Below are 12075 nucleotides of genomic sequence, written 5' to 3' on the forward strand. Positions count from 1 at the left end.
GGTCGCACCCAACGGGCTAAACCCGAACCCAAACCAAACTAGCTCCACCACGGCCGCCGCCTCAGCCAACCCTAACCCCCCCGCCTCACGGCGAAACCCTAGGGACTCGACTCGCCGGAGCCGCCCCGGCCGGGGCGCGCGGCGGAAGAACCCGGAGAAGCTAGCCGAGGAGGCCGGGCGGAGAGGAAGGGGGAGGCAAGATGAGGATCATGATCAAGGGCGGCGTGTGGAAGAACGCGGAGGACGAGATCCTCAAGGCGGCCGTGATGAAGTACGGCAAGAACCAGTGGGCGCGCATCTCGTCGCTGCTCGTCCGCAAGTCCGCCAAGCAGTGCAAGGCGCGCTGGTACGAGTGGCTCGACCCATCCATCAAGAAGGTAAACGAACTGTTCCCCCTCTTCGAGGGTCTTAAAGCAGCCTCTCGAGTCGCCGTTTTATCACCGAGTTCACAAGTGTTTTCGAGTGGCATTCTGCTGGAAATCTCGCGGTGGAATTGCTGCTTCGGTCGAGCTGTGGTGTGGAATATAATGATTTTGTAGTGACCTTTGGGTTCAGGATACGATGCGGAGGAATGGGGTTCTTTGACGTCTTTTGTGGCTGGATTGTGTGAAAGTGTGTGCGATATGAATTGATGTGAAGTGAGATGCGAATGTAACGATTTTATTTTCTCTGAAGCAATATATGCTTTTTGCAGTGTTCTAAAATTCGGTAACTGGTATTTGTTCAGTCACCTGCCTTGTAGTGATTATGCGGCCTAACAGGTGATTATTTGGTAGTAGGTAGGGCACTGCCCTTGCATATGGCCTAGTAGGCTTTTTTTTTAATCCTGTTACACTGAGAAGGCTGAACTCACAATGAGAGGGCATTGTGACTGGATGCTGTGTAGTGTTCGAAATGAGGTTGCTGTTGTACCATGAGTCATGAGACTCCTGTTTTGTTAGCGAGGGAACTGCAATTGGATGCTGTTGTAGATTAGTAGAGATTTGATATTTCATAATTCTGGTGTGGTGTTGCGACTCCACTTTTTTTTTGTTTAAATTGTCAGCAGCCTAGCAAGTTTTGTCCAACAAGAATGTACAAACCACTAAAAGGGATTCCTTTTCTTTGAAATTCTTGCTTGCTTAGTGCTTACATAATTGGACTTAGTGTTATGAAATAAAGTATCCAGCGAACTCTTCCATTTATATTGCTCTCCTCTTATGGCTGGCGGCTGACTGGCACCCTCTCAACCTTTGTAATAATGATCCCTAGATGATTGTTCTATGCTTTATAAAAAAAAGATGATTGTTCTCTGCAATCAAACCACAATAAACTTTATGCTTTAAAGACCTTGAACTTAAGTATGCTGGTAGTGTGAATGATGACAATCTCTATGATTAGATGTCTCCATGTTATTTTTACAAGAATTTGAACTGACACACTTTTATAATCAGATTAAAAATTGTGATCTTTTCCTCTTAATACCTTAAGGTGCAAGTTTGTAGTAATATGAGCAGATTGATCTGTTTATTTTAGTAGGTTGTCAAAACCAGTACTTTTTTGGGACCAGATAACAAGTTTTATCATTTCATCTTGTCTTGATAACTATCTATGTTAACATGCTATGGCTATGGTGTCAGCCAATGGCATCTATCATTTCTACTATCTAGAGAACACTCATTTCAACACAGATTTCAACTGAATGATAGTTTTTACAATCAAGTGGTCAGTAAGTGTCACTGGATTAAGCACCTGAAGGATTCTTTTGTCAAAGGAGAAATTTTGCGCTGTTTGAAGTGAAATTTGATATGTTGGTTGTGAGGAATGACTAAAATGGATGTGATCTAGCTTCATAAAGTTGATTTTGATCTTACAAGATTTGGTCCACTTGGATGATACCTTATTTTATCTGGAACTCTGCTGAACTAGGACCATTCATAATCCTTTTTAAAACCTATTTATCTTGGTTAGGAACTGGTTAGCTTCTGGAAAATCTGATAGTTCCTAGATTTCTTGATGTTACCAGGCAAATGACTGGTTATAATTGGCTGCAGACCCTGTCTGGCTGTCTGTGGCTACCTTTGCAGCTATTTAGGCAAATGACAGTTTTTGAATCCACAAGGGTTTCTTGGTAAGTGAGGGGGTCTATTAAACTTTTCATGCTTTAATAGTGACGAGATGAATATTTGCTCTAATTTTATCAGTACGTATGGTAGCATTTTAGCATTGTATTCATATAACAGGAAATGTACTAGCAGGTATGAATCATATTTAGAAGCAGTGCAATAATGCATTTTGGAAGAACTGTTAATATATTTATCTGTTCTTGTCACTATGCACTGTGCTGCTTTAAAGAAGGCCCTTTGTTTGTTTCCACTTAGCATATTGTGTTATGTATGTCCAGCAGGTTGCTATGCCGCTTTTATTTTCTTGCAGTGTCAAGCGTTTATACCTTTTCCATGTAAACACTCTACTTGATGATATGTCTCAAATCATTTTACGACAAAGATTAAAGGCACAATCCATCTATTTCTTTCGTCCTATTTATGCTGCTATATGACTATATGCTTAGCTATGGTGTTAAGCTGTTAACGCCTTTTCTTTCATTTTATTGAAGTATGGACCTACGTTGTTTAAAATATAATAAATCTGTTAATATGCGTTTTCTTGATAGGCTCTGAAATAGTGAAACCTAAATGAATGTGTGATACTTGTAAAGTAAGGTGTTTGATTACTAATTTGTGAGCATTATCATCTAGTTTTTGAACTTTTATCATCGAGCCTTAGTTTGGTAAAAACCAAGTAAACTTAACTGAACCGGAATTCTTTCAGTTCAACTTGTTTTCAACCTAATCGATTGTAGTGAATGGTCCAAATAATCCTTAACCTTCAAAAGTGCTGCTTTCAATTGGTTATCTGCTCTATTCTGGCATAGGTCTTTCTTGTTTGCTGATGTTTGTCACAGAGATGATTATTTCATCATTTCCTTCACTGTACTAACTCATCTCTGTCGATTTCAGACTGAGTGGACAAGGGAAGAGGATGAAAAGTTACTCGATCTTGCTAAACTCATGCCTACTCAGTGGAGGACAATTGCTCCTATTGTAGGTCGAGCACCATCTTCAGTGCCTTGAACGTTATGAAAAACTGCTTGATGCTGCATGTGCGAAGGATGAAAATTATGAGGCTAGTGATGACCCTAGGAAGCTGCAACCTGGTGAGATTGATCCAAACCCTGAGTCAAAACCTGCACGTCCTGATCCTGTTGATATGGATGAAAATGAAAAAGAAGTGCCTTCTGAGGCAAGGGCGCACTTAGCTAACACTAGGGGTAAAAAGGCAAAACGAAAGGCAATAGAGAAACAACTTGAAGAGGCAAGGCGGCTTGCCTCACTACAAAAAAGGAGAGAATTGAAGGCAGCCGGTATCGACACACGGCACAGAAAGAGAAAGAGAAAGGGGGATTGACTACAATGCCGAGATCCCTTTTGAAAAGAGACCACCTCCAGGTTTTTATGATACGGTTGGTGAAGACAAGCCACTTGAGCATGTACAGTTTCCAACAACCATTGAGGAGCTCGAAGGGAAGAGAAAAGCGGATATAGAGGCACAATTAAGAAAGCAAGACGTTGCCAGGAACAAGATTCTGCAGAGACAGGATGCCCCTGCTGCTATAGTGCAAGCGAATAAACTCAATGACCCAGAAGCTGTCACAAAGAGATCCAAACTAATGCTTCCGCCTCCCCAAATTTCTGATCAGGAGTTGGACGAGATAGCGAAGATGGGTAGTGCTGGTGATCCTACTTTAGCTGAGGAGCTTGGTGAAGGAAGTGCTGCTACTATAACTTTGCTTACCAGCTATTCTCAGACTCCAAGGCTTGGTATGACACCATTGCGAACTCCACAGCGAACTCCAGCTGGGAAGGTGATGCTATTATGATGGAGGCAGAAAATCTTGCGCATCTGAGAGAATCACAAACACCTCTTTTAGGAGGGGACAACCCAGATCTTCATCCATCAGATTTCACTGGTGTTACACCACGTAAGAAGGAGATAGACTCCAAACCCCATGGCAACGCCTTTGGCAAGCCCTGGCCCTGGTGTTACCCCAAGAATTGGTATGACACCCTCCAGAGATGGTTATGTCTTGGATTAACTCTGAAAGAAATTCCTTTTCGGGATGAGCCTCGCATAAATGAAGAGGTGGAAATGCAGGACGGCACTAAGCTAGAGCTTCATAGGCAAGCTGAACTGAGAAGAAGCCTGCAAGCTGGTTTTGCTTCTATTCCACAGCCAAAGAATGAGTACCAGATAGTCATGCCACCTATTACAGAGGATGAGAAGGAAGAAGCTGAAGAGAAAATTGAAGAGGACATGTTAGACAGGCTGGCACGAGAAAGGGCTGAGGAACAAGCTAGGCAAGAGGCGTTGCTTAGAATGAGATCCAAAGTGTTGCAGACTTGCAGAGGAGTCTGCCTAAGTCACCTGCTGGCAATCTCTTATTAGAAGTGGTGAAAGCAGAAGCAGAAGCACCTTTGTGCCTCCTACATCACTTGAACACGCTGATGAACTAATGAATGAGGAACTCCTTAGGCTTCTTCAGCACGATAATGCAAAATATCCTCTCGATGAAAAGACTCAAAAAGAGAAAAAGAAAGGGAGCAAGCGTCAGCAAAACGGGGAAGCTCTTGTCCCTGAAATTGAAGATTTTGATGAGGATGAACTAAAAGAGGTACATTTCATTTTGTCCCTCCTATTATATTGGTATTCATGATGAACCAATATGTATAGTTTCCGGTGGACCAATAGTAACTTGAAGAGACCTTTTTTGCACATCATTGTCTGTACCTCATTGTCAAGGTTTGTGAATTACCAATCACATCGAATCAGTTGGACTGAGGTCAACTGGCATGCACAATGAGTGATTAGAACACGCTTCTCATTTTAATTTAAAGGCAATTCACACATAGATTTACTTGAGAAAGAACACCTAAGGAGCGAGGACCTAGTTAACAGAAATTCTTTTTAAAAGTCTGAAACATCAAATTTTAGCAGACATTTTTGGACATGGATTGTACAGGTACAATTTTCTTTTGGAGTGTAGATGACTAGAAGTGATGTGTGAGTTAGAATTGTCATGTTACACCTTTTAGCTTTGGTCACTAGTTGGTATCTTTACAATACTATCAACTAGTTTGAGTTGTGCATTCTAATTTTCATGGAACTCATACATACATGTAGTGACTTATTGAAACTCATGTCAAGATCACTAAATTGGACATTTCAATGACAACTTAAACAAATATAATGATCACTATTTATAAATCTTTTTGCCATAGCAGTTATTGAACCATATTCATTGGCTGCAAGGGGATTGCTCGCTATTTAGCATACCACGTCACAGAATCGAGCATGTCTGTTTCTTGCCCAAATATTGGGGCTGATATTGCTTATGGAAGTTCCTTTTTTCTCCCCAGAAGTTTGTCGTACTAACCTTGGATTCATATGTTCTGTACTTTTGTTCCTTCACTTTGATTGTTGTTCTGTAATTCTATGAACAAATCTTCTATGCTTATAGCAGTTATGTAATGATGGAATAAGTTATTCAAATGGCCTCTCTTTCTTTTTTGGCAGTCTAGTTCTTTGGTTGAAGAGGAGATTCAATGTCTTCGAGTGGCCATGGGACATGAAAATGAATCTTTTGAGGACTTTGTGAAAGCACATGATGCTTGCCAAGAGGACCTTATGTTTTTTCCTACTAACAACAGCTATGGTTTAGCCAGTGTTGCTGGAAATGCTGATAAGATTTCTGCTTTGCAAAGTGAGTTTGAAGTTGTGAAGAAGCGAATGGATGATGAAGCTAAAAAGGCTTCTCGGCTTGAGCAGAAGATTAAGCTTCTGACACAAGGATACCAGGTAAACTTGGCATGGTGCACCATCTGCATTCAAGATCATCTATATTAACTGGAAACCTTTAAGCAATATGCTATACAGCATGGTGTCATTCAAGTGCTTTTCTTTATTAGGTTTATCTAAACTTCTCTTTTATTGGATTGTAATTAAAAAAAAATGCGCTCTGTGGAAGTCAGCCATTAATATGATAGACTACTGGGCTGCCCCAAACTAACCACAATGCATTAAGGGATCCTTATCTTTAGTGATGGCTTGGTTCTCACTTTCGATGTTCTAAAAAGTACCCAGGTTTCACTTTTTGCCTGAAACTGGATTTATTCTTTTAAAAACAAAATTGTTTAGAATACTGATAATATTTTATATCTTGATTTTGATACCCTATTTAGGGCCTGTTTGTTTCAGCTGAAGATTCTGAAAAGCAGCTTATAGAAGCTGGATTGTGAAAAGCTTTTAGATTGTAGATTTAAAAAACTTTGATGAACAGTTTAGTAAAATGGACTTTCACAAGCTATCAAAAGCTGAGAAAAACCAGCTTCTCAGATTCCCACAATCCAACCAGCAGATTGTAAAAACTATAACCAAAAGCTGTCTGGTTGTTTCAGCTTCGGATTGTAAAAGCTGAAAACCACAATCCGAAGCTAAAACAAACAGGCCCTTAAATTCTGATTTTTGCCCATTTGCTGTTTGATTTTTCAGGTACAGGCTGGAAAACTGTGGTCACAGGTCCAAGATACATTCTAGCAGATGGACACTGCAGCAGCAGAACTAGAATGCTTCCAAGAGCTACACAAACAGGAACATATGGCTGCTTCCTATAGAGTTCGGAATTTAACTGAAGAAGTAAACAAACAAAAAGCATTAGAACGGGCTTTCCAGAGCCGCTATGGTGACCTGTTATCTGGTTGCCAGAGGATCCAAGAACAGCTCGAGGAGCACAAGAGGCAGCTCAAGGTACAGGAAGTAGTAATAGAAGCAGAAAAGTGCGCACGGGAGGAGAAAGCTGCGGCACAGAGTCGTGCTGCTGAGGATGAAAATGAGAAGAGTCATGGTGTTGAAGAGGAAGTAGGACAGATGAATAGAGCTACTGATGAAGAAGCTGCAGGAACAAAGGCAATCAATGAGGATAAGATGGATGTGGACAATGGGAATCTAGACGAGGAATTCGTAGGTCCTATTCCTCCATCACCAGACGCTGAAGGGGATAACAATGAGGTTTCAATTCAACAGAACACTTCTAATGCTCAGAGTGGTGACAATGCTACCACCAATGATGGAGCTGACAGAATGGATCCATCTAAATTAGGTCTGGATAAAGCCGATGACAGCATGGCCGTTGATGCTGGTAGTTAGGAAGAGGGCAAGGATGAACGTGCAACTGCTGATTCCAGTACAAATGAAGGAAATATATCTGTATCTTAAGATCAAGCTGTTAGAACGAGATGGTTACTGAATCAAATATCATTTCATGTAGTTGAATCTACCCATTCGAAGGTCGGTACAAACAAGATAACGAAGCCAATCTATCAGGACACAGAGAATAATCAAATGCAAATTGTGCAATCTGTATGTCTCGAAAAGAATGGACCGGGTTGGCAGAAACCTTGTCAGAAGCAAATTGAATGTTCAGCGACTAACATTTTTTTTCAGTTGCTTGATGCACCCACTGTTGTCGAACATACGGAGCTGTGCCATGCTGAATTGCTGATTTTGTTCATTCTCTTTGGCGACTCCAGTTCCTGTTGGTCTCAACTTTTTTGGTACAGTTTCCTATCAAAGAATTGAATTTGACTATAATAATAACATCCTTGCAAATATTTGTATTAATAATTATGAGGCCATCATGAGGCGGCCTTCTTTTAAGCTCTGCTTCCACTGATAACCCGATGTGATGCCTAGGACACACACAGCACAGTGCACATCTTGTGTACCAAAAACTGCAGGAGCCTTGGTCCATGTCCAAGCATAAGGCTCAGGGCATGCATTCTATGGATAACCTACTTCTTGGTTGTATTCAGTGCTTGCTCATCCCTTTGGATCCTACCTTGCATCCAAAAGCACAAATATCTCGTTCCTGGGTAGACCCAACCAAGAAACGAGAGAAATATCCTAGAAGAGATATTTTTAGTAGAAAAAGGTACAGACCTGTCACTGACAGTGGGCCCAAAAGTGCACCAGATGGATCCAAACCATGTCTTTTTCTGAAATTTTGGGCAAGGCTGGACCACAGGAATGGCCATTGGAGAAGAGCGGGCCAAGTCGTTGTATAACGGTTAACCTCAAAATAGATATGCCTGAACCGGTAAACCCCAAGATTTTTGTAGACATATTCAATATTTTCACAAAAGAAATGGAGCTCACTGGTACCTTTTTTTTGGAGAATGTAAGCAGTATAGTACCAGGCTTTGCTTATGTTGATGGATAAATGAATAAGAATATTTTGCTCATAAAGTTGTTTGGAGGAGTTGGGAATCCTGAGTCGATTCCTCCTATGATGTCGGAGATTTCTTGCTCTTCTTAGTTTTTGAGTTGCTTCAAACTTGTCTTGTAACCTATTAGGGACACACTATTTTTTTCATAAGTTTTGTTAGAATTGAATTATTTCTTGTGAAATCACAAAATCCGAGTGAATCGAGGAGTTAAAAAATGAAATTTTTTCCATGGGCATGCCAAATAAAGAAAATCAGACTTGGTAAAAAACCCCGGAACACTAGGCACTCTCCTCACCTCACTCCTCACTACTTTCCCGCTCTATCCATATATAAACCCCCCTCCTTCCTCTCCTGCATGCCTCAACAACCTATCTCCAAGAAACCACCTCCTCTCACCCCACCCCAATCCCAATATCCAAATCCTTCGCCACGAACCAATCCAACCCAATCCGATCAGTCCCCACGCAATTCCCCGTCTGAGTTTTTGTTTCGCCGATCGAGAATACAAGGTTCGATCAGAGCCCGGCTGATTCGTCGGAGTTGGAGATGAAGCTCGACAGGGAGATGGAGATGCTGCTCAACGAGATCCCCCTCCTCCACCACGGCGGCCTCCTAGGCGGCGGCGAGGTTGCAGGCGACGAAGCAGAGGACCTCTCCTACCGCATCCACGAACTCGCCGCGATGGGCGTCGTCGACGGCGATGACGAGGCGCCGGAGCCGGTCGTCGCCGACGGCCTCGGTTTCTCGGGACTGATTTACCCCAAGAAACGCGAGAATCTTGTGGCCTCGTACCCGTTCTCCATGGCCAACCACTGCGCATACATGCCGTCTCTGTTTGATTTTGATCCCTTCCCCTTCGATGCGGCCACCGGCGCCGACGGCTGGGACCTCTGGTGCTCGCCGGTGCCGGCGCCAGCGGCCACTCCGAGGGCCAGGTGCAATAACGCGAGGAGGAAGAACGGCAGTTGCGCGACGATGACGAGCCCCAAGAAGTGCGCGTCGGCGGCCAAGCCGCACGGCGAGAGCCTTGCTGGCCTGCGCGGGTTCATGTACCACGTCGCCCGTGACCAGCACGGGTGCCGGTTCCTGCAGCAGCGGCTCGACGACGGCAAGCGCGAGGTCGACCTCATCTTCGCCGGCGTCGCGCGCCACGCCGCGAAGCTGATGGTGGACCCGTTCGGGAACTACCTCATGCAGAAGCTGCTCGCCGTCTGCGACGCCGGGCAGAGGATGGCCCTCGTGCTCACCCTCACCAGCGGCCCCTTCGTCCTCGTCAGGATATCCCTGAATGTCCATGGGTAAAATCGTCAATTTGATTCGTCGATTACGATTGCTAGTCTGTGCATCTTTCGCTGTTGAATCTTATTGATTGTGTAATTGCTGGTGTGCCCATTTTTCGCTGTTGAATCTTATTGATTGTGTAATTATGATTGCGTTTCAGGACAAGGGCAGTGCAGAAGCTGATTGAGAGCCTCAGGACAAGGGAGGAGATCCGGCTCGTCGTCGAGGCGCTGCGCCCTGGGTTCTTGGAGCTCATCAAGGATCCCAATGGCAATCATGTCGTGCAAAAGTGCTTGCAGTCATTCGAGGCCGATGATAATAAGGTATATGTGTGTGCATCTGAACTTCTCATGAACAATGTGGATAAATAGTTGTGATGCCATTGTTTGCTCTGGAGTTCAGAGGAAATTTCTGTTTCACTGCAATTCTTTTTTTTACATTACTTGTTTTTTTTTATACAAAATTCAGTCGTAACAAATAGATTTCAAAAATGCGGTAATGAGTAATAAACGCAGGTAGAGGTTGCATAGTGATATGTGATTGGCAATCTTTGTGTATTGACTAATAAAAAATAGTTAGTCTTAGGCTACCTCTTCATGTTTGAACTTTGCAGGTAATGTTGCTCACATTTTACCACTATAACGTATTCTATTTGTTAAACATACTAAAATGATAAGGATGGCTTATGATTAGATATTAACTGACAACTTACGATCTCCAGCCGATCTTTGATGCTGCTGCTGTTCATTGTCTCGATATCGGGATGCAATGCCACGGTTGCTGCGTTCTGCAGCGGTGCATTGCACGTTCTCGTGGTGAGCACAGGGAGAAGCTGGTTGCTGCCATCGCTTGCAATGGATTTGAACTTGCGCAAGATGCATATGGGTAACATTCAACTCTACATTTCAAAAGCCATTAAATTATCTGCATTTCTGAACATAGAGAGAATTGTATGCATTTAGCATCTTCCATGCTTGCATCTGTAGAACCAGTTTGCTACATTTTTATGTACTGTTTATCAATGTCAAGCCTTGTATGCTATGATTACAGGAACTATGTTGTCCAGTATGTAATAGACCTGAAGATTCCAAATGCAAATTCAAGTCTTGCCCAACAGTTTGAAGGAAAGTATATCCACCTGTCCATGCAGAAGTTTAGTAGCAATGTGGTTGAGAAATGCCTGAAAGTCTTCAAGGAGGTTGACAAGGCGAAGATCATACTTGAACTCCTCGCCATGTCGCACTTGGAGCAGTTGCTTCAACACCCCTATGCAAACTATGTTATCTACTCTGCTCTCCAGAATTCCAAGGTAAACACCTCAAGAAAAAGGCAGCAACCATAGTATCTTTACAGAAACTAATTTGCCAATTTTTATCACTGATGAAAATTTCAGGGTTCACTCCATTCTGCGCTGATGAACGCGATCCGACCTCATGTTGAACTACTTAGGACAAGCCCATACTGCAAGAGGATCTTCTCTCGAGCTTTACTGAAGAAGTGATTAACTGATGACAGTTTTTCAGCTTGTAACAAGAAAGATTGTTGTCTTGTGCTGTTTTTTTGTTTGTTTCAAACGGCATAAAAATGATCACAACACTTAGATCTGTATGAAATAGTATTCTTTGGTCCTGTACTTCTACCTGTACCTGTATCTGATGAACTGCTTGTGCCTGGTTTTGCATAAACCATCTGGGATGGAATAAGTTCAATGGAACAAGTCATTGCCATAAACTATCTCATCTCTGATGTTTCATCATTGGTGCATGCACAAATATAAATGCTGTTGGATCCAGTTCATCATTTGAGTTTACTCCTATTGCAGATGCAATTGGAAATGATGGTAAACAAGAAGGCCAAACAAAGAATTTGCAATTCACGGAATGTTACTAGACGTTTGTGTTTCAGATTCTCATGATACCGTTTCATGCAGAATCTAAAATGAATATCGTGGGAGAGCATGCTAACGTAATTTTTCATTTGTCTTTTTCGTGGAGAATACATGAGAGCTGCATATCTTCGCGTAAAAGAACCAAAAGCAATACAAAACAAGCACAATTTTCCACCCCCCTGAGCACTGGCAACACGGTATTAAGTACCGTGTCCTCATCCACTTGGAGATCATTGAAGATCACCGAGCCACCAAAAACAACCCTTTCGCGTCCACCTTCAGCTCTGTTGGGATAGCGGCGCTGGCGCTCGCACCATTCAAGCGCATGCTGACCTGGAGGTACGGTGTTGTCGATGGCGCACCGGCTGATGCCCTGTGAGGAACCGTCCAAATAGTATTCTAATTAATCATCAGGAGGATCGTTATTCATAATCACAACCTTGACGATTAACCAGAATACCATTCCGGTAGTCCCGACACGTGTTTTGTGCCCAGGATCGGAACACATGCTTTCCAACTCAAATATCACAACACAGTTTAATAGAGAGCAAATAATTAAACTGGATTACAATTATTAAACATGCA

The 12075-nt window shown here is 42.7% G+C and overlaps 1 protein-coding gene and 1 pseudogene across 1 annotated transcript; both read left to right on the plus strand.

Annotated features, from left to right (window-relative positions):
* On the plus strand, positions 1-7611 carry LOC133906088 (cell division cycle 5-like protein; annotated as a pseudogene).
* Positions 7612-8549: 938 nt separating this feature from the next.
* Positions 8550-11341, plus strand: LOC133906795 (putative pumilio homolog 7, chloroplastic). Its single transcript, XM_062348810.1, has 5 exons — positions 8550-9619; positions 9763-9925; positions 10324-10487; positions 10653-10911; positions 10996-11341. The coding sequence occupies exons 1-5, from the start codon at positions 8868-8870 to the stop codon at positions 11101-11103; spliced, it is 1446 nt and encodes a 481-aa protein (XP_062204794.1). The 5' UTR covers positions 8550-8867; the 3' UTR covers positions 11104-11341.
* Positions 11342-12075: the final 734 nt, after the last annotated feature.

This window comes from Phragmites australis, chromosome 23 (assembly GCF_958298935.1).
Source record: "Phragmites australis chromosome 23, lpPhrAust1.1, whole genome shotgun sequence".
NCBI lineage: Eukaryota > Viridiplantae > Streptophyta > Magnoliopsida > Poales > Poaceae > Phragmites > Phragmites australis.

Excerpts from the sequence above, each read along its gene's own strand:
- LOC133906795 (XM_062348810.1), top strand. The coding sequence starts at position 8,868 with ATGAAGCTCGACAGGGAGATGGAGATGCTGCTCAACGAGATCCCCCTC. Across the intron at positions 9,926-10,323 it reads TCGAGGCCGATGATAATAAG|CCGATCTTTGATGCTGCTGC; the intron begins GTATATGTGTGT and ends TACGATCTCCAG. Across the intron at positions 10,912-10,995 it reads CTGCTCTCCAGAATTCCAAG|GGTTCACTCCATTCTGCGCT; the intron begins GTAAACACCTCA and ends TGAAAATTTCAG.